This window comes from Orcinus orca, chromosome 10 (genome assembly GCF_937001465.1).
Source record: "Orcinus orca chromosome 10, mOrcOrc1.1, whole genome shotgun sequence".
Taxonomy (NCBI): domain Eukaryota; kingdom Metazoa; phylum Chordata; class Mammalia; order Artiodactyla; family Delphinidae; genus Orcinus; species Orcinus orca.
The window spans coordinates 82,767,972-82,791,711 of record NC_064568.1 but is presented as its reverse complement, the minus strand read 5'-3'; the positions used below and the strand labels follow the sequence as shown (position 1 = coordinate 82,791,711).

General features: G+C 53.7%; 5 protein-coding genes and 1 long non-coding RNA gene across 10 annotated transcripts; 4 read left to right on the top strand and 2 right to left on the bottom strand.

The window, feature by feature from the left end:
- Window positions 1-986: 986 nt before the first annotated feature.
- LTA (lymphotoxin alpha) lies at window positions 987-5,424 on the top strand. Its single transcript, XM_004286611.4, has 4 exons — window positions 987-3,481; window positions 3,879-3,986; window positions 4,072-4,177; window positions 4,391-5,424. The coding sequence occupies exons 2-4, from the start codon at window positions 3,888-3,890 to the stop codon at window positions 4,801-4,803; spliced, it is 618 nt and encodes a 205-aa protein (XP_004286659.1). The 5' UTR covers window positions 987-3,481; window positions 3,879-3,887; the 3' UTR covers window positions 4,804-5,424.
- Window positions 5,425-6,674: 1,250 nt separating this feature from the next.
- On the top strand, window positions 6,675-9,450 carry TNF (tumor necrosis factor). The gene is made up of 4 exons (XM_004286610.1): window positions 6,675-7,057; window positions 7,616-7,661; window positions 7,851-7,898; window positions 8,229-9,450. The coding sequence occupies exons 1-4, from the start codon at window positions 6,872-6,874 to the stop codon at window positions 8,648-8,650; spliced, it is 702 nt and encodes a 233-aa protein (XP_004286658.1). The 5' UTR covers window positions 6,675-6,871; the 3' UTR covers window positions 8,651-9,450.
- Window positions 9,451-11,210: 1,760 nt separating this feature from the next.
- Window positions 11,211-13,152, bottom strand: LTB (lymphotoxin beta). 5 transcript variants are annotated; one of them, XM_033417940.2, is made up of 4 exons: window positions 12,991-13,152; window positions 12,540-12,591; window positions 12,268-12,446; window positions 11,211-12,005 (listed from the first exon to the last, which is right to left on the bottom strand). In XM_033417940.2, the coding sequence occupies exons 1-4, from the start codon at window positions 13,150-13,152 to the stop codon at window positions 11,331-11,333; spliced, it is 1,068 nt and encodes a 355-aa protein (XP_033273831.1). In that variant the 3' UTR covers window positions 11,211-11,330. The 5 variants fall into 5 exon arrangements, with proteins under 5 accessions (XP_033273831.1, XP_004286657.1, XP_033273832.1 ...); XM_004286609.4 differs by having other exon boundaries at window positions 11,211-11,847; window positions 12,268-12,342; XM_033417941.2 differs by lacking the exon at window positions 12,540-12,591 and having other exon boundaries at window positions 12,268-12,342.
- On the top strand, window positions 11,929-15,456 carry LOC125965566 (uncharacterized). The gene is made up of 2 exons (XR_007479603.1): window positions 11,929-12,169; window positions 12,668-15,456. It is a non-coding gene; the product is annotated as an uncharacterized LOC125965566 (long non-coding RNA).
- Window positions 15,457-17,488: 2,032 nt separating this feature from the next.
- LST1 (leukocyte specific transcript 1) lies at window positions 17,489-19,231 on the top strand. Its single transcript, XM_012539415.3, has 4 exons — window positions 17,489-17,617; window positions 18,013-18,111; window positions 18,444-18,466; window positions 18,991-19,231. The coding sequence occupies exons 1-4, from the start codon at window positions 17,596-17,598 to the stop codon at window positions 19,138-19,140; spliced, it is 294 nt and encodes a 97-aa protein (XP_012394869.1). The 5' UTR covers window positions 17,489-17,595; the 3' UTR covers window positions 19,141-19,231.
- A 434-nt stretch (window positions 19,232-19,665) lies between these two features.
- NCR3 (natural cytotoxicity triggering receptor 3) lies at window positions 19,666-22,420 on the bottom strand. The gene is made up of 4 exons (XM_004286608.3): window positions 21,984-22,420; window positions 20,183-20,527; window positions 19,910-20,017; window positions 19,666-19,781 (listed from the first exon to the last, which is right to left on the bottom strand). Exons 1-4 carry the CDS (start codon window positions 22,162-22,164, stop codon window positions 19,735-19,737), a joined length of 681 nt encoding a protein of 226 aa, XP_004286656.1. The 5' UTR covers window positions 22,165-22,420; the 3' UTR covers window positions 19,666-19,734.
- Between the last annotated feature and the right edge of the window lie 1,320 nt (window positions 22,421-23,740).

The following is a 23,740-nucleotide window of genomic DNA, read 5'->3' as shown; positions in this document are numbered from 1 at the left end:
TTAGGATCAAAGTTGATATGTAATCCCACTTCAGGTTTTGAGGCTAGGTTCAAGTTTGAGACTATTGTCATTTCAGCCTTATCTGGAGGGCTCAGAGATTTCACTAGTTTCTCCACAGACACCACTGTAGAAACTGTATATCCCTCGGTTTGGAGCACAAGACTCCAGTCATCACCCCTCCCACTCAGGGAAAGCCCCAAACCAACTGCTGGCCTCCTCAAGAAAGAAACTGAATTTCACACAACCTCCAAAACTGAGATTGAAACCAAGATTGGCCCATCTCAAGGAGCATCCTTCAGCACATCGCAAATGCCTGTGACACGGAGCTTCGACCCAATTCTCACCCTTCATTCCTCTCTGTCTCTCATGTCCCCCCATCACTTGTCCTCACCTTCCCCTTTTTTTTCTTCAATGCCCCAGTCTCTCTCTCTGACCGAAGTTTCTCCGTTTCTCTCTTTTTCTCACTGTTAATTGCAGCACCATTTTACATTTTAATATAGCCGAGTTCTCCTAGTCCATGGGCTCCTACCATTGGAGAGGCAGAAAGAGACAGCAGGAAGAAAAAGGGACTCCAGAGAATGAGGGACACAGAGGAAAGGAAAGGAGCAGGGACCAAGAGGTAGGCCAACAGTGACACAAGACACAGTGAGGTTAAAAGAAACAAGATGAAGCCAAGATAGAGACCAAGGTATTTAAAAGAGGCATCTGTGGCTACCCTTCTTCCGCCATCACGTCTGGTCAGCCACCAAGACCTGTAGATTTTGCCTAGAAACTCTCTCCTCCTCTTCGTTCTCCTGCTACTGCCTCGATTTAAATGCAGGCTCTTGGGCTTCCCTGGTGGCGCAGTGGTTAAGAGTCCGCCTGCCAATGCAGGGGACACGTGTTCGTGCCCCGGTCCGGCGCGGAGTGGCTGGGCCCGTGAGCCATGGCCGCTGAGCCTGCGCGTCTGGAGCCTGTGCTCCGCAACGGGAGAGGCCACAACAGTGAGAGGCCCGCGTACAGCAAAAAAAAAAAAAAAAAATGTTAAATGCAGGCTCTTGTCACCTCCTTGCTGAGTTGTTGCAACCCCCCCCCAACTGTTCTCCACACTTCTGGTTTCCCCTGCAGACCCCAGCTCCCATTTCTCAATTCATTCTTCATGTAGCATCCAGACTCATGTTTTAAATATACCAATCTGGGTGGGTCCCTCTCTCACTCAAAACTTTTGGTAGCTCCCCATCACAATTACAATGAAATCCAAACCTCTTTTCTTGGTTTTAAACCCCTCAGGATGTGGTCTCAGCTTACCTCCCAAGCCTCATCTCTGTTCCTTTTATGTATACTCACTTGCACAGGTTAGTGCACTTCATACTCTCTTTTACCTCCAGTCTTTGCACCTTCTATTCCCTATATCAGGAATGCCCTTCACCATCTTTGCCTTGATACTAATGCCTGAATCACCTCTCCCCCAGGCCAAGTCTGATGTCTTTACTGTGGGCTGCCATAAGCCCACTGTCACGGAACCCACACTAGTCTTTGAGCTCCCAGAGGTCAGGACGCTCAGTAAATGTTTGTGAAATAGGAAGCTAAAGAGATGGAATGAAGGAATTCCCTGGTGGTCCAGTGGTTAGGACACCGCACTTTCATTGCCGTGGCCCGGGTTCAATCCCTGGTCAGGAAACTAAGATCCTGCAAGCCACGAGGCACAGCCAAAAAAACCCAAAGAGATGGAATGAACAGAAGTAATAGGTTAGACTAAGAAGGCATGAAAGGCAAAGTTGCAGGGCCTCAAGTAGCGGGGAGGAAAACAGAACTAGCTGATGCACACCCTGAATATCACTTATGTGCCACAGGACACCAAGACACCTCAGGAACTTTCTGCCCAGTGCAACAGAGGGAGGGCTTTAGTTTCCATCACCACCATCCTCAGCCCCAGCCCCTCCAAAAACCTCCAAATGAAAGCATAACAAGCTAGTAAGAGGAATAATAATATTTGAGGGGCCAATTGTTATTTTCTCAATCTCATGAAATGTGACTAAAATCATCTTTAGAAACCTTGCTTTTTTTTTTTTAACCTGCAACCTGCAAGCTAAGTGAAAACTCCCTCATGTTCAAGAACATTCATATCAACATTTTTCATACTAGCCAAAAACTAGAAACGAACCAAATGCCCATTAACAGAAAAATAGATAAGTAAATTAGAGTATATTCACACAACATCACATCACAATGAAATAAAAATCACTGATACACACAACAATATACATGAATCTCACAAACATAACGTCAAGAGAAAGAAGCCAAACACAGATGAGTAGAGTCTGTGTGATTTCATGTGTATGAGGCTCAAAAGCTGGAAGAACTAATCTATAGTTGTAGAGGTCAGAAAGTGGTTGGTTATCTTTGGAAGGTATGAACTGGGAGGGGGCACAAGAGAACCCTCTGGGGACCTAAAACTATGTTGAACTGGATGGTGGCTACATGGCTATAAACAGATGGAAAAGTTCATCAGCCTATCCACTTAGGAGAAGTGCACCTCACTGTACCTGAGTTCTGCATCAATAGAAGGGGGAAATCCTTAATGATTTTACAACAGTGTATTGGCTTTACAAGTGCAGCTGCAAGACAAGTCCCTTTGCTGTCCCCACTCCGCCCTAGGTCACCACCCTTAAGCTCCACCTGTGTGGAATTCTGAAGCATCCCCTGTAGAGAACTTTAGCAATTGCCACATTCCTTGATCCTGGAATGTGTTTGTTTGGGGTTATATAAATCTGATCTGTGGAGCCCACCTGAGGTTGGGATGAGGTGGAGGGCATCCTTCAGCAGTGAGACAAGACCTCATCATACATGAGTTCATGGCTCATCGTGAGCTGAATCTTCCAAACCAGAACACTTTTGAGAGTAAAAGGGGGTCCATGAATATTTCTACCAGGACAACAGGCATAACCCAGGATGTACCAGGCAAGAGGGTATATAATGGAACTTTTGATATGAAACCTTCCAGGCAAACTGGAAAATACACACACTGGGACAAGTGTGACTTGAGTCTCTGGGACAAGGACAGGGGCACAAGAGGAGGAAATGTGCACAGAGAGAAGCCTGTAACCAGCCAAGGGTGCAGAGGTGTTATACATAATCGCTCTTCAGGGAACCGGGCCTCCAGCCCACGCCCCAGCTGCTCCCCTTCTCCTCGTCCTCTGAATTTACTGTCCCTTCTCTGGAACTCCTAAGCCTGACCCCCGCTCCCTGGCCCTCCCAGCCCACGGTTCCCCTGACCCCACTCCCTTTCCCAGAACTCAGTCGTCTGAGCCCCCAGCCTGCGGTTCTCTCCTAGGCCTCAGCCTTTCCTGCCTTCGACTGAAACAGCAGCATCTTCTAAGCCCTGGGGGCTTCCCCGGGCCCCAGCCCCGGCCTAGAACCCGCCCGCCGCCTGCCACGCTGCCACTGCCGCTTCCTCTATAAAGGGACCCAGGCGTCCCGGCCAAGGGGCCCCGCACAGCAGGTGAGACTCTCCCACCCCATCTCCTTGGGCTTCCCCGGCGGTGGACTCCTTCCCCCGGGGTGTTCAGTCCCTCCGACTGGGCTTCAGCCCCTCCTGCACCTCCTGCTTGGGCCTGGGCCTGGGCCTTGGTGGGTTTGGTTTTGGTTTGTTCCCCTCTCTCTGACTCTTTATCTGTCAATCTCTTTCTCTCTGTCTGTGTCACACAGTCTGCTCCCTCTCTGTTCCCTTCTCATCTCTGTTCGTCTCTCTCTCTCCCCCTGCTCACCTGGGGTTTCCCTGACTGCATCTTGTCCCCTTCTCTGTCTGTCGCCCCGTCTCTCAGGGTGGCTGTCTCCACGGGCAGGAGGCCCGTCTTCCGCATCGTGCCCCGCCCCGCTCACTGTCTCTCTCCCTGCAGGTTCTCCCCATGACACCACCTGGACGTCTCTACCTCCTGAGGGTGTGCAGCACCCCCCTACTCCTCCTCCTTCTGGGACTGCTGCTGGCCCTGCCGCCCGAGGCCCAGGTGAGGCAGCAGGGCAATGGGGACTGTGTGGGCAGCCCAGCCTGACCTTGGGCCTGAGGACCTCTCTGACTCTGTCCTCCCCTAGGGGCTCTCTGGTGTTGGCCTCCCACCCTCAACTGCACAGCCTGCCCATCAGCACCCCCCGAATCACTTCACCCGAGGCACCTTCAAACCTGCTGCTCACCTTGTTGGTAAACATTCACCTGCCCTCCTAGACATGTAGCCCCCAGCCCTCCTCCCGTCCCCCTTCAGGGACCCAAGCATCCCCTCCAGCTCACCCCCACTCCCACTCCCTTCTGTTCTCCCAACCATCCCCCAGGAACTCAGTCCAGCACCTGCTTCCTCAGGGATTGAGACCTCTGACCCCCAGGTCCTTGACCGCCATCCCTCCTGGCTTTCCCTAGGAGACCCCAGCACCCAGGACTCACTGCGCTGGAGAGCGAACACGGATCGCGCCTTCCTCCGCCACGGCTTCTCTCTGAGCAACAATTCCCTCCTGGTCCCCACCAGTGGCCTCTACTTCGTCTACTCCCAGGTGGTCTTCTCTGGGGAAGGCTGCTTCCCCAAGGCCACCCCCACCCCTCTCTACCTGGCCCACGAGGTCCAGCTCTTCTCCTCCCAGTACCCATTCCACGTGCCTCTCCTCAGCGCTCAGAAGTCCGTGTGCCCAGGGCCACAGGGACCTTGGGTGCGCTCGGTGTACCAGGGGGCTGTGTTCCTGCTCACCCGGGGAGACCAGCTATCCACTCACACAGATGGCATCTCCCACCTGCTCCTCAGCCCCAGTAGCGTCTTCTTCGGAGCCTTCGCTCTATAGAAAAATCCAGAAAGAAAAAATTTGGTTTCAAGGCCTTCTCCCCATTTTGCCTCCATTCTGACCACTTCAGGGGTCACCACACCTCTCTTTTGGCCATTCCATCAGTCTCAAGTCTTCCCCCGTTCTCGGCACCTGGAGCTTCCAAAGAAGGAACTCTAGGCACCCCAGGGGACCACACCTTCCTGAACCACCCCGGATGCTCGGCTGAGGACTTCAAGCCTGCCTGGAAATGCCCACCCAGAGCCCTTCGTCTGCCCTGCCCGTCTAGGGGGCCTTGCCCTGGACATGGAAGGGGAGCTGACACATGAGGGAGCTTGAGTGGATGACTGGGGGCAGGGAGGGGGGTTATTTATGAAGGGAAAAAATTTTAAATTATTTATTTATGGAGGATGGAGAGAAGGGGGACGGCAGAAGAAAGAGATAATACACCCAAGAGACGGAGAGTGAGAGGGCGTGGGCACAAGGATGACCTAGCAAGAGAGAAAAAGAGTGGGTCTGAGGGACCAAGGGGCTCTGGAAGGAAGTGAAAGGCTCCTAAGAGCCAGCCATTGCCTGACTGGACACCCCACGAGGAGACGTCTGACCCTTGATGGAGCCCAATAAACCTCTTTTCTCTGAAATGCTGTCTGCCTGTATCTGTCTGTCTGGGAGGGGAGAATTCCCCAGATGTCTCTAAGGAATGGAGGGAGGACAGGAATCAGAGGGACAGGAGCTGTGGGCGTACAGAGAGGCCTAAGGGGCTCTGGTGAAATGTGGTGGCCTCGCAGGGGTGGGAGGAGACCAGAGGATAAGCTGAGAAGACAAAGGAAAGATGCAGGTCCAAAGTCTGGAGGAGTGGAGGTCAGGGAACCCCTGAGGAATGGGGGTGACAGGAGGCTTCTGAGGAGCAGTGACCACACTGAAGGGTGTTTGTTTGGGACTGTGGAGGAGCAGCATGAGGCCCCCGGAAGGCGTGGCCATGCCAGGGCCCCGAGGAGTGGGAGAGCCTCCAAGGCTGGGGGACTGGAGAACACAGGGGACGTTTCGGGAGACGCGGTCACGTGCAGGGGCTCTGAGGGCCAGGGCTGTCTCCAGGAAACTGGAGGGAGCAGGGAGTTCTTTGCAGATACATGGCCACACACAGGGACTCTGAAGGGTGGGGTCTTCGTGCAAAAATTGGGGCATCACATGCCCTTGGAAGTCAAGACTGAAACCAGCACCAGAGTTTTGCTGAGTCCCGGGTCAGAGTGAAAGGAGAAGGCCTGCGGTGGTGGGGTTCGTGAATTCCCAGCGTCGCTTTCACTCCTCTGGGGCTGTCCCAGGCTTGTCCCTGCCATCCTCCCCCAGCCCTTGCAGAGCCTCAAGCTTCCCTTCCTCCAGCTCCTTTTGCCCCCAGGGACCGAAACACACATCTCGGGACCCAGCACAGCTTCCCCCAAGTTTTCTCTCCATTAAGGACTCAGCTTTCTGAAGCCCCTCCCATTTCTAGTTCTACCACTACCTGAGTCCGGTCTGGAAATCAGAAGGAAATAGGCCACAGAACTCATCCCCCAAAGAAATGGAAACAACGGGAACTGGGGGGCACGGGGAAATGGGGTCCAGCCTCCAGGGTCCTACATCTACAGCAGTAACTGGCCCAGGGAGCCCCCCTCAGAATCCGGGTGGGTAGGGTAGGAAGTATCCTTGATGCCTGGGTGTCCCCAACTTTCCAAACCCCCGCCCCCGTGATGGAGAAGAAACCGAGACAGAAGGTGTAGGACCCGCTACCGCTTCCTCCAGATGAGCTCACGGGTTTCTCCACCAAGGAAGTTTTCCGCTGGTTGAATGAGAGCCTTTCCCCGCCCTCCTCTCACCCCAGAGCGTATAAATGCAGCTGTTTGCACACCCAGCCAGCAGAAGCTCCCAGAGCGAGGACACCAGGGGACCAGCCAGGAGACAGACAAGCAACTCCAGAGCCCCCTGGAAATAACCTCCCAGACCACACACCCCCACCCCGACAGGCAGCCAGACGACTTGCTCCCTCTAACACATCCTGCCACAGGGCTCTACCGTCTCCCAGCTGGACTTGAGCCCTTCAGAAGAAGACGCCATGAGCACTGAAAGCATGATCCGGGATGTGGAGCTGGCAGAGGAGGCGCTCTCCAAGACGGCAGGGGGCTCCCAGGGTTCCGGAAGGTGCTTGTGTCTCAGCCTCTTCTCCTTCTTCCTGGTCGCAGGAGGCACCACGCTCTTCTGCCTGCTGCACTTCGGGGTAATCGGCCCCCAGAGGGAAGAGGTGAGTCCCTGGCCAGCCTCGGCTCGTTCTCTCACCCAGAGAGAAATGGGGCGAGATATGGGGTGGGGGAAAGAGGTGTGCTGATGGGGAGGCTTGGGGAGGAAAACAGTGGAGAAAGATGGGGAGGCAGAAGGAGACGTGGAGAGAGATGCGGGAAGAGAAGGAAGGATGGAGAAATAGGGTGCCTGGCACATGGGCGACGCTCTCTAAATATTTGTCGAATGAATGAATGAGTAAGCAGGGATTCAGATATAAAGAGAGATGTGTAGACAGATAAGGGGTATGGGTAGAAAGATGGGGAAGAAAACAAGTCATCTGGATAAAGATGGTGAGACAGAAGGAGATACAGCAGGTATGAAAGAGAGATAGGAAAGATGAAGCTAAGCGTGTCTGGCACACGGCAGGAACTCAATGAATGAGCTGTTAAATGGATTATGGATGAATGGGGAGAGAAAACGAGACGCATCAGTGCAGAGAGTACAAGCTAGAGAAGCAGCCGGCTGTTTCTCCTTCAGGGGTGACTTGCTTTGATACTAATCCTCCTTCTTCTCCCAACAGTTCCCAACTGGCTACTCCATCATCAGCCCTCTGGCTCAGACACTCAGTAAGTGTCTCCAAAACCTCTCTCCTAATTCTGGGCTTGGGTGGGCGTAGGGGTTGGTCCTGGGATGGAAGCAGTAGGGGAAATTTAGAGTTTGGGTTTGGGGGGAGGAGGAAAGGAGGTCAGAGTAGTGGGATATTTTCTGGGAAGCTTAAGGGTCTCTCACCTTCTTCTTTTCTCTTTCCTCTTCAGGATCATCTTCTAAAACCTCAAGTAACAAGCCCGTAGCCCATGTTGTAGGTAAGTGTTCTGAGGATGTGTCTGGGGGACGAAGAAGCAGATGGGATGGGGAGGGGTAGGATTTGGCTGCTGAAGCCAGGCTGAGGGTAGACAGACCTTGGAGACAGGGTGAGAAGGACTCACTGAGCTCAAGGGGAGGGTGGAGGATACTTAGAACTTGAAGGGGATACTCAGAGCCTCATGGCCAGATGGGATGTAGGAAGACAGACAGAGGGGACAGGAACCGGATGTGGGGGGTGGGGTGGGCAGAACTTGAGGGCCAGGATGTGGAGAGTGGAACTGACAGGGTCACAATGACTCACCCCTCCCTCTTTTTCTCCCTCCCTCCAGCCAACCTCAGTACTCAGGGGCAGCTCCGGTGGCTGAACACATATGCCAACACCCTCCTGGCCAACAGCGTGAAGCTGGAAGACAACCAGCTGGTGGTGCCAACGGACGGGCTGTACCTCATCTACTCCCAGGTCCTCTTCAGGGGCCAAGGCTGCCCTTCCACCCACTTGTTCCTCACCCACACCATCAGCCGCATCGCTGTCTCCTACCCGACCAAGGTCAACCTCCTCTCTGCCATCAAGAGCCCTTGCCAGAGGGAGACGCCAGAGGGGGCTGAGGCCAAGCCCTGGTATGAGCCCATCTACCAGGGAGGGGTCTTCCAGCTGGAGAAGGGTGATCGACTCAGTGCTGAGATCAACCTGCCCGACTATCTGGACTTTGCTGAGTCTGGGCAGGTCTACTTTGGGATCATTGCCCTGTGAGGGAGCAGGACATCCATCCTATCCCACCTCAATTACTTTATTATTTACTCCTTCAGACCCGCTCATCCCCTTCTGGTTTAGAAAGAGAATTAGGGACTCAGGGCTGGGCTCCAAGCTTAAAACTTTAAACAACAACAACACTTAGAAATCAGGGATGCAGGGAAGTATGGCCTGGACAATGGGGCACTGACCACCACCAAGAATTGGAACTGGGTCTTCTGGAACTCACTGGGGTCCTTGCGTTTGGATTCCTGGATGCAACCTGGGACACCCAGAATGTGGGGGCCAGGGGACCTTGGGTTCTGACTGGAACACTTCAGAACATTCCTTGAGAAGATCTCACCCAGAACTTGACATGAGTGGACTTCAGGCCTCCCTTTCTTCCAATGTTTCCAGACTTCCCTGAGATGGGGAGCCCAGCCACACCCCAACAGGGCCAGCTCCCTCTATTTATGTTTGCACTTGTGATTATTTATTATTTATTTATTATTTATTTATTTACTAATGAATGTATTTATTCAGGAGGTCAAGGTGTCCTGGGAGATCCAATGTAGGGGCTGCCTTGGCTCAGATGTGTTTTCTGTGAAAACGGAGCTGAACTGTAGGTCGTTCCCACCCTGCCTCCTGGTCTCTGTGCCTCCTTTTGCTTATGTTTTTAAAATGTATTTATCTGATCAGGTTGCCTAAATAATGCTGATTTGGTGACTGACTTGTCGCTACATCACTGAACCTCTGCTCCCCAGGGGAGTCGTGTCTGTAACCGCCCTACTGGTCAGTGGCGAGAAATAAAGTGTGCTTAGAAAAGAAATATGGCCTCTTTCTGGGAATTAATTCTTCACTGGCCTCTCCTTGGGGGTGAGACGTGGCTCCCTGAAGTTCTTTCTCCACAGGGCTTATGATCCCTGCCCCTCACCCCTTGGACTGCTGGGGCTCAGGAGACCCTACATAAAACAAAGCCCCACTGAAAATGCCCCTCCCCCAAGAAAGGAACCTGAACTTAATTAGCTCTCCCTCAGGGCCCTGGAATTTCCAACTCTGGGAATTCCTATCCAAGTGGGGGAAATCCCGCAGCTCAGATGAGATTTCCGGCTGTTGCGGCCTGAGTGAAAGACCCCGGGGAGCTGCCAAATTCTCAGGTACCTGAATCACAGCCAAGGGACTTCCAGGCAGTCGGGCACCTGGGCTCCAAACCGCCTGATCCCGCCCCACGCTCCTCCCCCTGCCAGCCCAGTCCTAACTGTGCAACCTGAACCAGTCGCTGAACCTCGTCTATCAAAGAGAAGTAGGAACGCCCACCGCACACAGGGCCCCCTGAGAACAGAAGACCTAAACTCTTCACAGCAGAGCAGCTAGCGGAGCACTCGGTGAATTCTGGCTTCCTCCCTTTTCCCAGCCCCCGGTCTTCTACCCGCTTCCATCTCTCAGTGGATGGAATTGAAGAGGAAGAAGAAAATAAAAAACAAGGAATAAGATGTAGGTGAAGGACCCACCCCCCCATGCCAGCTTGGTCTCCCTGATTTTCCTGGCGAATGATGAGGAGAGGGATGGGAGGTGGGTGAAGTGGAAAGAGAAATGCATTCCTCCCCTCCGGGAAGGCTCTTCTGGACACAGAGTCAAAGACAAATATGGAGTCAGAAATGAAGACTCAGAGAGTGGCAGCCCTCACTGGGCTCTGAAGTTGGGCTTTCCTTCCTGCTAGGGTTGCCAGGCAGGGGGAAAACTGCCGTGTGCCGCAGAGGTGGGGTGACCTGCTGGGGTAACCTAGATAGAGCCTTGGATCCTCCTCCAGCTCGGGGCTGAAAGTCGGTCACGGGGTGAAGAGGCTGCTGTTACTCACTCTGGGGCCCCGACACTTGCCCACTCATGGAAAGGGGACCTGAAGTGTGACTGCGGGGTGAGGACCTTCCATCCCACCCTGGACAGGGCCAGGTGACATCAGTTTTTCCTCCTCCCCCGGTTCTCCCTGGTGTCCTCGGGCACTATCCCCACCCCATCTTTCTTTCTCAACCACCCTCCCGACTCCTTCAGCCTCCTCCCTTCACGCCCGGGTCCCCACCCCCACTGCCCCGCTCCCCGAGCTGTGGGTCTTCCCCTGGAGAAGAGTCAACTGAGGCTAACAGGGCCTTCAGGCAGCTAGCAGGGCGGAAACGCTGTCCCCTCAGTGCTTCATCATCAGCCCTCTTCGGGTTTACTCTGCTGGCTGGGCCTTTCTGAGTGGTACTTGCCTTCCCCGGTAATGACCCCTGTCACTACCGGGAGGGACCCAAGAGAGAAGAGTGCAGTGTTGAGTCTGCGGGGACCATGTGGCCTTGAGAATCAGGACGCTTGGAGATGCTTGGGGGTTTGTGGAGAGCCCTTTCCTTCTACCCTCTAAATGGGCTAGTGCTGGGGCAAGGCCATTCAGAGGCAGGGGTGGGTGGGACCCACAGATCCCCATCCCAGGGAACAGAGGCCATGCCAGGTGTTATGAATTGTTTCAAGACACCAGGAAAATACAGAGACTATTTAACCAACATTTGTGTACCCGCCCTGAATGAAGACACGTCAGCATCTCAGCATCTGTACCGGCAGCACTAAAGCTTTACCTTCTTTATTTTCACCAGGCTCAAAATCAGTTTCCAAACAGTCTTCTCCATTTTCGCCACGGCCATGGGGTCCCTGGTGTCTGGGTCCCCAATATCTAGGCTGATTCGTTCACATACTCCCACCATGCAGTAGTCGTTTTAGGGACGTGGGTAGCCCTCACCCCACCATCACCGCCCCAAAGAAGGTCTTTCCTCTCCTGTAGTCCACCATATCGGGGTGACTGATATTGACGTACACCCTCTCGCCCCTCCGGAGCTGCACCAGGCCGCCGAACCCCACGCTCGTGTACCAGAGAGGCCCGTACTCGTGCCTCTGGGCGGGGTCCAAGACCGGGCTCACGGTCTCCGCGCCCTCGAGCAGTAGCTCGGGACTCCCCGATCCATAGGCGCCCCCCGCCCGGTACAGCCGACTGAGCAGCGTGACGGAGCGGTCCAGGGGGTCCCCGCCGGGAGGGGGCGCCCGGCCCCGGTAGCCGACGTGACAGTAGAGGTAATAGAGGCCATCCTGCGGGAGGGCCAGCCCCTCGGCGCCCGAGAACTGCGTCCCGCTCCTCAGAAACGCCTCTTCTTTCTTCGCCTCCCAGCCTAGCCCCTGCCCCGTGGTCCAAGCGCCTGCGGAGAAACGGGCCAGTTGGCTCTCGGAAATCCGATCCTGAAAGGAGCGATCCAGGCCTGGGACTTCTGGGAGGGTGGGCCTGAGGGACAGTTGGGGCTTTTAACCCACTGCAGGAGTCCAGCCGGGCTGGGGGAGCGGGGTCATGGCGCTCTCTCTGCAATGAGTACGAGTTGGGACTGAGGGCACCTGGGTGTGCGGTACAGAGCGCTGTAGTGGGGAGATCCAGGCCGGGTTTTGACTCCTCCGGCGGAGGGAGAAAGCGAGAAGCTAGAATGCTGGGCGAGCAGAAGAGTGCGTACTATAGCAGCGGTGAAGCAGGTGGGCTACCCAGCACGGCAGTAACAGAGCAAAGGGACTCTAACTGTGGGCGAGCAGAACTGGCACCCTTGGACTCTTCAGGTCTATGAGATCCTTACCAATGAGGTGGGCAGCCGGGAGCCTGGGGCTGAGATCTGTTTCTGCCTCCTCCTCCACCGGCAACTCCCGGGACTCTGGAAGGGGCGAAGAGTCCACGGTTGGGGGCAGGGCAGCCACCCACGTGTAGTCACCTTGAGAGGACAAGGCGCCAGGGCCCAGGGATGGGGCACCTGGATTCCTGGAGGAAGAGAGTATCTGGGGATGCTGATGGATGGGAGCTGGGCGTCCCTGAGGGGCAGAAGCAGGGGAGGGGGAGGTGGTCGGCTCTTACCAAATCGCTGATGGGCCTGTGCTTGGGCGCCTGGGTCAGCCGTCCCTGTTACCTGAGTGGGTGGGGTCACAGGGCCCAGAGTTCAGTCTTAGCTGATGCCAACCCCACCCCCCCCATTCCCAACATAGATGCAAGCTCGACTTGGGGTTTCTCCCACCAGCCCCAGCCTCAAAACACACCTCCCTGGAATGGAGAACAAGTAAGGCATCTGTACTTGGGCAGAGAGACAGAGGCCCAAGTATGTCTTGGGAAGAGGAGAAGAGACATACAGACAACCAGAAAGGGGCTTGGTGACATCAGGGCACAGCAGCATCACAGGAACGTGGAAAGAGGACCAGCAAAGAGACAGAGGAGACATCCCCACTGGGGGACAGCCAAGCCAGCTGAGCAGGAAGAGGCAAGAGGCACAGCCAGAGGTGAGGCCCTTGGAGGATTTGTGGCAGCCACTCACCAGTCCGCCCTGCTCCTGGGGCACCAAGGCCAGCACAGCCAGAACAGTGATAGGCACAGCCAGCAGGAGGGTCACCAGGGAAGCGGCTCCTGCGACAGCCAGGAGGAGGCATCCCTTCCCCTGGGGCCGCCTACCCCGGCACTCCAGCCCCAGCGCCCCCATTGAGACTGAGCCAGGGCCAGGGCAGGGGGGCTTTCATACCTCAGGGGTGGGGCCACCCCCTCCCTGTAGACCCACACACCTGGCTGGGACTTTCCGAACACCCCTGCTCCCCTCACCCTGCTTCCTGTTTACCCAGAGCTAGGGTGGGGCAGCTGGATGCCTGGGTTCTCTGAACTGGGGAGGGAGCTGGGGTGAAGAGACAGGCATTCAGGGTAGAGCTGGAGGGGGCCTTAGAGATCTTCTGACTCAGTGGGAAGGGAAACTGAGGCCCAGAGAGGGAAGCTAGCTTGCAGAAAGTCAGGCAGCTGCAATGAGAACACAGAACTCCAGATTGCTAGTGTGGTCTGCATTATTCTTCTTTTTTTTTAATTAATTAAGTGATTGATTGATTGATTTTGGCTGCGCTGGGTCTTCTTTGCTGCACAGGCTTTCTCTAGTTGCGGCGAGCAGGGGCTACTCTTCGTTGCGGTGCACGGGCTTCTCATTGCAGTGGCTTCTCTTGTTGCGGAGAACGGGAAATGGGCACGCAGGCTTCAGTAGTTGTGGTACGCAGGCTCGCAGGCTCTAGAGCGCAGGCTCAGTAGTTGTGGCACACAGGCTTAGCTGCTCTGCAGCATGTGGGATCTTCCCGGACCAGGCATTGAACCCGTGTCCCCTGCATTGGCAGGTGGATTCTTAACCACTGTGCCACCAGGGAAGTCCCTGGTCTGCATTCTTCTGCACCCCAGAGGTGGGTGCTGGAGGGAGGGCTGCATCCATATCCCTGAGGTCAAGGGCTGGAATAGGAGGACCAGAACTGGAATCTTCAGGGATGGATGTCTAGGTTCCAAAGAAGAACCTGTCCCCACACTGGACTGACTTCCTCCTCCCATTCCCTTGCGCCCTCCAAGCCCCCAGAGCTAGGTGAGAAAGGCAGAGTTAAGCCAGTCCACGGTGATGGCAGCTGAAGGGGGCCTCAGCCTCACCACTGACTATTAACTCACTGAGGAGGGATGGAAATAGAGCATTACCTCCCTTGCTACACAGAGTGTAGACAGGAGAGCAATGAGGCATCCACCCCCAAAGAGCTTCACAGTCTAGAATGGCTCCATCCATTTAGTAGATGCTGACTAAGTGTTAAGTGAAGAAAGGAAAAAAGGATGAATGAGTAAGCAAAACAAAGCAGTAAGGACCAAATGAATGGTGTAGTCGGCAGAGCAGTAGGAGTTGAAGGGAGGAAAAACCAGGTCAAGAAAGTTGGAGGTGGTCCCAGATCATTTCCCCTTCTTGATATCTCCGTGTGTTCAGGTAATAATAATAACAACATAGCTAATATCCAGATAGCATTTGGTATGTGCCTGCCACTAACCTACACACTTTATATATAATAATGCTCTTTCTTTCTTCCTTCCTTTTTCTTTCTTTCCTTCCTTCCTTCCTTCTTTCTTTCTTTCTTTCTTTTTCTTTCTTTCTCTCTTTCTTTCTTTCTTTCTTCCTTCCTTCCTTCCTTCCTTCCTTCCTTTCTTTTTGGCCACACGGCGTGGCATGCGGGATCTTAGTTCCCCAACCAGGGATCAAACCCGTGCCCCCTGCAGTGGAAGCGTGGATTCTTAACCACTGGACCTCCAGGGAAGTCCTATAATAATGCTTTTAATCCTGATAAAAACTCTTAAGAGGGGAGCTTCCCTGATGACGCAGTGGTTAAGAATCACGGGCTCTGAGACAAGAGAAGCCACCGCATTGAGAAGCCAGTGCACCGCAATGAAGAGTAGCCCCCACTCGCCGCAACCAGAGAAAGCCCGTGCACAGCAAAGGAGACCCAACGCAGCCAAAAATAAATAAATAAAATAAATAAATTTATTTCAAAAAACCCCAAAAAACTCTAAGAGGAAACTGAGGCACAGAAAAGTTAAAGAACTTGTGGAAGGTCACACAGTAGTAGCAGAGACAGGATTTGAACCCAGGCAGTCTGGCTCCATACCGTTAACCACAAGACAGTTTAAAAACTGAGTACTGACTTCAGATTTGTCCATTTGAGGGTATGTAAATCTTACCTTCCTCACTCCCCCCAAAAAAGAATAGGGAAACAAATACTGAACTTGAGTCAATGATAAGCATGGTAAAGGGTTTAGAGGTAAAATGTACTGATGTTTGCAACTTTGAAAGGTATCAAAAAATGAGATGGATTGATAGATATGTGATAAAGCAAATATATAGAAGAATATTAATTGTAGAATCTAGGTGGTAGGGATAGGTTCACTGTACAATCCTTTCAATTTTTTTCTATGTTTGAATGTTTTAATAATAAAACATTTTGAAACAATATTTTCCTACTGTCCTGCATGGGAACACTGTGGATGGGAGAAGGGAAGGAAGTAGCAGAAAATTTCTGAATCTGGAGAAGGAAATGCAAATGCTTATGGGCCCAGGCACCAGATCTCCTCTTCAGTCCTTGCTTCCACATGAGCTCCCAAGTCTTCACCCTCCTCAAGGACTAGGTGTGCCATCCTCCAGCATTTATCTCCCTCTCCATCACAGTGCCACTATGAGGCCTTCATCTAGGTCCTTGGACTACCACCCTTACTTTTGTGCTCAATATCAGAATGTTGCTCACTGCAGGAAGGCCACCTGGATTGCCCACACCTCTTTTCCCAACACCAACTTGTCATCAACTTTCTGTCCTAGATCTATCAGCAGTGCTCATGTCGATCTAGTCTGGCTGTCTCTGACTCTCCTGTTTGTTAATCAGTCAGCCAAGTGCCCTGTTAGATACAGCCCCAGAATACCAGGAGAGTTACCCAAATCCACTGGAACTCCCAGTCTGCCTTGGGAGCTGGAGTGTGTGTCCACACATACCAGGATCATGAGCTCTCAGCGACACAGTGTAATTGGGAAAAGTGAATCAGGGAAGGCACCTAGAAGGGATATGATCACTGACGACTTGCGGGATCAATAGGATGGCTGGAGGGCTTCCCTGGTGGCGCAGTGGTTGAGAGTCCGCCTGCCGATGCAGGGGACACGGGTTCGTGCCCCGGTCCGGGAAGATCCCACATGCCGCGGAGTGGCTAGGCCCGTGAGCCATGGCCACTGACCCGCGCGTCTGGAGCCTGTGCTCCGCAACGGGAGAGGCCACAACAGTGAGAGGCCCGCGTACCGCAAAAATAAATAAATAAAATTTAAAAAATAGGATGGCTGGAGCTGACAGGGATCACAGGCTGAATTATAGTCCTAGGAGCCTGAAAGGAAAAGATGTTGTAACCCTAACCCTCAAAGCCTAACCTCCTCTCCTAACAATGCTAGGGAGGCACCCAGGCTGGGGGAGAAGTTAAACCAGAGGAGGGGCAGGAATGTCTGAGGTGGCAACACTTTACCCAGGCAGCTCCGGTCAGTCAGGAGTCTGTCCAACCGCAGGCCACAGACTCTAGGTAAGCTGGGCGAGAGCAGGGAACCCTCATGAAGGAAACTCAGGGAGGGGACAGTCACCCCCAGAGTGAGGTGAGTCTAAGATGAAGGAAGGGAGAATATGGCTTTGAGGTTCCCTGGGCCCTGGGGGATCCTGTCTGGCCTCTGTCTCCGCTTCCCAAAGAACTGCAAACAATCCACTTCTGCCGCCACTCCCATCGTGGCCGCCGCAGGCCCTCCTCCACCTGTGCTTCTGCTCCCCACCTGCCACCCCCCCCACGTCCCAGCCTTCCTCCTGAACCCAGGATGGTCTCAGTTTCCACACCCTGGTCACTGCCTCTGGCTCTGGATGAAGTCAGCGGCCCCCTCTTTGCCCTCAAACAGGAACCAGTGGTTGTAGGGCAGGAAGTGCCTGAGGGGAAGTTATGGGCCCCAGACGCTCCTCCATGCCCCCCTTCAGCCCCAGCAGTATCTGCCCAAGGGAAGCGGCTCTCCACCCCAGCCAAGCGGGGGGCCCCCCTTTCCCAAGTTGCTCTGGGGCTGAGGGAGCGACCGTAGGTGCCAGGTGGCGCTGGACACCACCTTCCCTATTTTCCCACCAGTCGCCACGCACCCTCCAGACCCCAGCTCCTGCCTCAGCCCCCTCACCAGAAACTAGAACTATCCAGTGCTGGAGAGGCCCCTATGAACCAGCTGGTCAGCCTAGGGTCGGAGAAACAGAGTGGGCTCTGGAGCTGGACAGAGCTGGCCTTGAACCCCAGCTCTGCCACTTCTGGGCTGGACGTCCTTGTCGGAGTCCAGCCTCGAGTCTCAGGTCCTTCACCAAGGAAATGGGCACCACAATACCCTACATTGTAATGGGGATTAGCAGTGACGAATAGAAAGAGCCCAGTTCAGCGTTGGCACATAGCTAAGGCTCCTCAGCCTGGGAAACGATTGTAACGGGGGCCCCAGACTTTACAGATGAGGAACTTGGGGCACGTGACTCACCCCAGGCCATTTAGCCTGGAAGAGCAGCGCTAGGTTTCCCAACCTGCAGGCTAGTCTTCAGTCCCCAACCTAATGAAAACTTGTGAGACAAAAGGTAAGGTAACCCTCCGCTCAGGGAGGGTTGTGGTGCACAGGGAACAGTGGATAAAAAGCGGTGTGTGCGCGGGTCGTGGGTAGGTGGCCAGGGTCTCTTGGGGCCAGCCAGTGCAGCAGACAAGGGGCTTCATGGGGAGGCCCAGAGAGGGCAGCAATGTGATGGGAGGTTTCTGAGGGGCGAGTGGTCTCGGGGACGAGCGAGTTAACTGATGAGTCATGGCCACCTCTGGGAGGAGGTGAGGGAACACAGTCTGGGGTGAAGAACCTCTGAAAGGATGGTTTTCTGCCTCTAAAACTGTTGGAGAAAGAAGCTGAAATCCCCGACCAACAAGGAGGACGGGGTAAGCTGCAGAGAGAAACGGGCTCTCTGACACTCACCCCTTTTCCCTGCAGACATACGCCCTTACCTATATGGGGGCCTAGGGCTGGGGGTGCTTCTGTTCCTCGTCATGGTCATTCTGTCCGTCTGCCTGTGTCGGCTCCGTGGGAGAGGTGAACCCCACCCTCACCTCCCTCTTACCCCCTCACCCCTCACCCCCGGGCAACACCCTGTGCCGTCCCCCACACACCCTTTCCTCCTGTGCTCCCAGACGCCCCCATCAACCCTGACTCGCCCATCCTGCCTGAGGAAGGGGGTAGAAGTTGTGGGGTGGAGAGGGGAGGGGAGAGTGTCCGAAGAGAGGGACCTTGGCTTTTGGCTGTGGGAACCACAGGGAGGTTGGCAAGTGAGGAAACACCTGCTGGGGGTGGGGAGAGTGGGCGAGGAGGGCTGGGGGTGGCACAAGGGAGACAAGGGCCAAGCCGAGCTTCTTCTTTTCTTCCAGTGAGGAGGCTGGAGAGGAGCTGGGTGAGTCTGGGGCAGGGAAGTGCGTGATGGGGCAACAAGTGGGGGCTGAGGTCGGGGGGCAGGAGAAGAGGGAGAAACGAGCCGGAGAGACAGAGAGACAGAGGAAGTAAGAGAGAAGCAGAAAGAGGGAAGTAAGGGCTGAGAAGAAGAGAGGAAAGGAAAGGGGTAGAGATGGAAAGAAGAAATAAGACAGAAAGGAGAGAGAGGAAGAAATGAGGGAGAGAGGGACAAAAGTGAGAGGCAAAAATCAGACAGAGAATGAGAGAGACACAGGGAAAATGAGAGAAATCAAGAGAAAAAGTAAGAGAAGGAGATTAAGAGTGCTAGAGGGGGAGAGTGAGAGAGTAAGGGAGACACGAAGGGAGAAGGACAAGAGAGGGAGACACAGAGCGAGGGAGAGAGCGCGCAAATAGAGGCAATGAGGTAAGAAAGTGGGGCAGGGGAGCAGTGAGAACTCAGAGGGCAGCGTCAGGGCAGGGAGGCTCCTGGGGACCTCCTGTCAGCACCCTCTGTCCCGGCCCCAGGCCCAGCTCTCGCAACAGGAGCTCCACTATGCGTCCCTGCTGAGGCTGCCTGAACGGGAGGGACCTGACCTCGGCAACCAAGAAAGGGAAGGCAGCAAGGAGGACCCCAGCACGGACTACGCCTGCATTGCCAAGAACAAACCCGTCTGAGCACCCCCAGATGCCTCGTCCAACCCAGGCGGGTGGTCAGGGCCATGCTGTAAAGACCAGTAAAGACCCAGTAAAAACCATGGTCTCGCCACCCTCTGTGTCTCAGGCTTCTCCATCTACCTCAAGCCCCAGCTCAACAGGGCCACCATCAAGACCTAAGCAACTTACCCTCCCACCCATTCTTACCCACCAGGGATCCACTGGGTGAAGAAGGGTGTTTAGGGACCCAGGCTCCCCTGAAGGCCAGAAAAGAGCATTTGTCTGTGGGCCATTGAGAAGTAGAACTAATCATGTCTGATAGTCCACTTTTCTCAGGACAAAGGGCCTTAGCCTCCTGCGGGGGAGAAGGAGGTGTGTTGAGTCTCAGGATGATGGTGGGAGGGGACTCTAGGCACAGTCCTGGGAAGCTCCCTCCTTGGACCTTTCCAGACCAGACTTGGTAGAAGGCAGAGTAAGAGTTGGGAGAACCCAGAACAGGGCACATTGGGTCATCTAGAGCAAGAAATACACAAAAGGAGTTAATGGTGGGGCAGAGAGGGATTTATTGGGGGGTATCTTGAAGAACTTGGGGTCACTGGGGTCTGAAATCACTCATCAGAGGCCATCCAAGGAGTGGCAGTGTGTTCCCATGTGACAGTGGCCTGGTGGAGAGGCCACAGGAGTAGCTCAGTAGCAGCCTGCTTCTCTTCGTGGTCTCTGTCTCCACCTGCTCCAGCCCTCTCAGTGCCCCTCCCACCTCTGCGCCCATTGTCCCGGCTCCACTACTCACGTTTGCCCTGGTAATAGATGGTGCTGCCCATGGCCACTGAGAGAAAGCTGAAGGCATAGAACCCAGCCCGAAGGAGGAAGACTGTGCCGGCAGCTAGCTGAGGAGGTCCTGCATGTGGGTGGGGATGGCGAGGGGGAGAAGGGCTTAGGAAAGGAGGCCCTGGGAAGAAGCGTGCACAGGCTTAGGGAGGACAGTGGGCCTCAGGGAAGGACTCTTGACTACCAGGGAGAGTGGGGCCTCCGGCCAAGGAGGCACAGCTTCCCAGCACCTCACCTTTCTCCACCACCAGCAGAGTCCCGTTCCCTGTTCCGACACCCAGGCCCAGCACCTCCACCCTGCACACGTAGACTCCGGCGTCACGGGCTCGGGTGTCCCAGATGTGCAGCTCAGCCTGGTGGTCACAGAGGAAACGGGAAGACGGAAGAGGGGCCAGGCGGCCCCTGAACTCTGCGGTCTCATTCCTCACCTCCTTCCCTGGGGCCACTTTGTCCTGGTACCACGTGACAGAACCAATGGCCAATTTCCCTTGGCTGGCATTGAAGGAACAGGGCAGGAAGGCAGGGGTGCCCTCCTGGGTACGGATCTCAGGGGGCTGGGACACCCAGAGAGCACAGGATCCTGGGGGCAGAGAGAAGACCCAGAGAAACGCCTCCCCAATTACTCCAAAGACAAAAGACAAGAGAGCTTGCAGTAGACGATCCCTGCTGTGCCCCACCCACAGAGGGCCCAGAGGGACGAGCACTCTAGATGTCTCATTAAGCCTTTCCTCTTTACCAATCTAATTTCTTAACATTGCTTATTAAATTGTTTTTCAAATTCTTTCCCATACCAACTCTCACCCTCACCCTCTCCCATCATTCTCCAGTTCCATTCACTAGTAACATTTTGCTGAAATTTAACTTGTCACAGTGAAAGTGAAGCTCATTCATGAATGTGGCTGCCTAGTTAACTAATACCATTAATTATATTATTCCAGGTATTATCTTAGTACTAATAGCATTCTGTTGCATACCATCCTTGCTACTTTGTTTTTTTTTTTGTTGTTGTTGTTGTTAAAGAGCATTAACTAGGGCTTCCCTGGTGGCACAGTGGTTGAGAGTCCGCCTGCCGATGCAGGGGACACGGGTTCGTGCCCCGGTCCGGGAAGATCCCACATGCCGTGGAGAGGCTGGGCCCGTGAGCCATGGCCGCTGAGCCTGCGCGTCCGGAGCCTGTGCTCCGCAGCGGAAGAGGCCACAACAGTGAGAGGCCCACGTACGGCAAAAAAAAAAAAAAAAAAAAAAAGAGCATTAACTAATTAAATCTCCAGGTGAAGATATGGCTATAATTGCTTGGGATCCCTATTTAACTTATCTAAAATGATGAATTAAACCAATTATTAAAATTGTGATTAAATTCTCTAGTTAATGAAATTTACCAATCAGTCTTCTATTTCAGTGATTCTCAAACTTGAGAGCACATTGGAATCACCTGGAGTGCTTGTTAAAACAGATTCCCAGGCCCCACTCCCAGAATTTTTTATTCAGTGGGTCTGGAGTGGGTCCTGAGAATTTGCCCTAGGTCCCCGCTGACGCTGATGCTGGTCTGGAATCCACACTGAATTTAGTCAATGAATATGTCTGACAATTAAAATCAGTTTCATTAAGAAACTTAACTTAGATTTAATTAGATCTCCTAAACTCCTAATTATATCTAGACCCTAGATAATAAGCCTTGTTTAATAAGTTTATTAAACTCATCGAATTAAAACTGACCCCTTAAAAAGATTTGACCCCTTCCTTCAAGCCCTTCCTTCCTTCAAGCCCTTTTTTACTGGTTCTTTAAACTTTATCTTGTTAGGAACGTGGCTGGGAAGGAAGAGTTCTAGGATGGAAGCTGGGGAATGACCTTCCCAGCGGGTGACATGGAGGGAACTGCGAAGTGGGGAAGCCCACTGGGTATCAGCTTTATTGAGGGATGCCCTGCTTTCAGCCCCCACCCAACCTGCTCCCCCGGGACATCTATGTCCAGCCTCCCCCATCCTCCATCCTCCCATCCCCACACCCCTCAGGGTCCTGGGAGAAACCCCTGTCACCTGGATGGACCGTGATGAAGATGAGGAACAGCATCCGGGCCATGTCGAAGGGTGTTCCTGTTGACGAGGGGGACATGAGCAGTGAGGTCTGGGTGGAGGAAAAGGACCCACTAGCTCTGACCAGGACTTTGGTCACTGGATGGGGGTGGGGAGCTTCCTGTGACACACAGGACTGACACATCACTTACAAAGGACCTCAACACCCCAGGGCCTGGGGCATCAGACGCATGCCTCCCTGAGGAAAGAGGATGCTGCTGACGGGGATATCTGGGTCACTAGGAGGTGGGGGCAGCGTGTGCGCCTGTTGCCTAAGTGCTTGAGGGGGAGGGGGGGCTTAGATGGCCGGTCATGCTAGGGTGGGTGGATAGGTGAGACCAGGATGTGGTTCCCCTATCTTGTGAGGTTCAAGAAGACCAACCCTTTACCAAGAATCAGCCTCCAAGAGCCTTTTCTGGGCTCAGAGCTAACCTACTTCCCCTCCCCTTGGCTCAATAGCGCCCAGGTCCACCCTATCCATTCCCTTCCTTCGAGTCCGGCCCTCCCCCAGGGCTGCTCTAGAAATTCTATAAATGAGAAGATTAGCAGAAGTCAGCTGATTGGTCGTGGCGACAGGGAGTTGCCAGGGACTTTGTCTGTTTCACTTAGGATGTGTTGACTTGGGTGCATTGGCAGAGTGAGTGCCGCTGATGGGGAAGTTTGGATGCATTCACATTCAGATCCCCATTAAAGGAATACACCTCTTGCAGAGGTCTGCTTTACCAGGTGTGTTCTGCACAGATTTATCACCCACTGGTCAATTCACTCACTTTTTATTTTTTTCATTATTTAGCTAACATTTATTGAGAAATCACAAAGTGCCCCCATTACGTGAAATGCATTTTGACAAACCCAAATGAAATACACATTATGTTACACATAACTCCAAGGTTATGCAGGGATTAGTACAAGAGTATACAACACACTCTTGTACATGTATTACACACCTACATGAGATAACACAGCACAGAGAAAAGAGGATGATGTGTAATATGCTGGGTGAAGCCTGCCCAGCCCTCGCCACACATTTTCCCTCTGGCTCCTTTTATATCAGTACATATTCTTTCTTTCTGGCCGAGTTTCTCGCTGTTTCACAATACATCCATAGATTGTGCAGTCCTAATCTCCACTGCAGTGATTTGGAGCATTTTTGGAGAAGTAGTAATTTTATGGTTAAGAATGCTGGCTCGGGGCTTCCCTGGTGGCACAGTGGTTGAGAGTCTGCCGATGCAGGGGACACAGGTTCGTGCCCTGGTCCGGGAAGATCCCACATGCCGTGGAGCGGCTGGGCCCATGAGCCATGGCCGCTGAGCCTGCGCGTCCGGAGCCTGTGCTCCGCAACAGTGAGAGGCCCGCGAACCGCAAAAAAAAAAAAAAAAAAAAGAATGCTGGCTTGAAGTCAGGCTATGATCAGCTCCCCTACAAACTAGTTACATAATCTTGAACAAATTATTGAACCTCTCTGAACCACCTAGACAAGCACGGTACCTCACAATCTGGGAAGGAGTGACTCAGCCACTCTCTTTTAGTGGAGTGGCTGCCTCCTCAGGGCCATCTAACCAGAGGCTGTGGAAATGAGGTGCCATGGCAAAGCAAGGGCTGCCCCCTGGTGGTCACAGAGAAGGGGGAGGCCTGAGGCACCAATATGTGGCTTTTCTCAACTGGGCCTTAATTCCAGCTTCTGCCCTGTCCCTTACCTTGCCTTGTCCTATCAACGCCCC

Bases quoted from the DNA above. Each gene is read 5' to 3' on its own strand.
- LTA (XM_004286611.4), top strand. From the start codon at position 3,888: ATGACACCACCTGGACGTCTCTACCTCCTGAGGGTGTGCAGCACCCCC. The intron at 3,987-4,071 runs GTGAGGCAGCAG...GTCCTCCCCTAG, and splicing joins CCCTGCCGCCCGAGGCCCAG to GGGCTCTCTGGTGTTGGCCT. The intron at 4,178-4,390 runs GTAAACATTCAC...GGCTTTCCCTAG, and splicing joins ACCTGCTGCTCACCTTGTTG to GAGACCCCAGCACCCAGGAC.
- TNF (XM_004286610.1), top strand. From the start codon at position 6,872: ATGAGCACTGAAAGCATGATCCGGGATGTGGAGCTGGCAGAGGAGGCG. The intron at 7,058-7,615 runs GTGAGTCCCTGG...TTCTCCCAACAG, and splicing joins TCGGCCCCCAGAGGGAAGAG to TTCCCAACTGGCTACTCCAT. The intron at 7,662-7,850 runs GTAAGTGTCTCC...TTTCCTCTTCAG, and splicing joins CCCTCTGGCTCAGACACTCA to GATCATCTTCTAAAACCTCA.
- LTB (XM_033417940.2), bottom strand. From the start codon at position 13,152: ATGGGGGCGCTGGGGCTGGAGTGCCGGGGTAGGCGGCCCCAGGGGAAG. The intron at 12,447-12,539 runs GTAAGAGCCGAC...CTCTTCCTCCAG, and splicing joins ACAGGCCCATCAGCGATTTG to GAATCCAGGTGCCCCATCCC. The intron at 12,006-12,267 runs GTAAGGATCTCA...TACTCATTGCAG, and splicing joins CCCGGCTGCCCACCTCATTG to AGAGAGCGCCATGACCCCGC.
- LST1 (XM_012539415.3), top strand. From the start codon at position 17,596: ATGAAAACTTGTGAGACAAAAG. The intron at 17,618-18,012 runs GTAAGGTAACCC...TTTTCCCTGCAG, and splicing joins GAAAACTTGTGAGACAAAAG to ACATACGCCCTTACCTATAT. The intron at 18,467-18,990 runs GTGAGTCTGGGG...TCCCGGCCCCAG, and splicing joins GGAGGCTGGAGAGGAGCTGG to GCCCAGCTCTCGCAACAGGA.
- NCR3 (XM_004286608.3), bottom strand. From the start codon at position 22,164: ATGTGTCAGTCCTGTGTGTCACAGGAAGCTCCCCACCCCCATCCAGTG. The intron at 20,528-21,983 runs GTGACAGGGGTT...CTCTGCCCCCAG, and splicing joins CTTCATCACGGTCCATCCAG to GATCCTGTGCTCTCTGGGTG. The intron at 20,018-20,182 runs GTGAGGTGCTGG...ACCCACATGCAG, and splicing joins TCTGCTGGTGGTGGAGAAAG to GACCTCCTCAGCTAGCTGCC.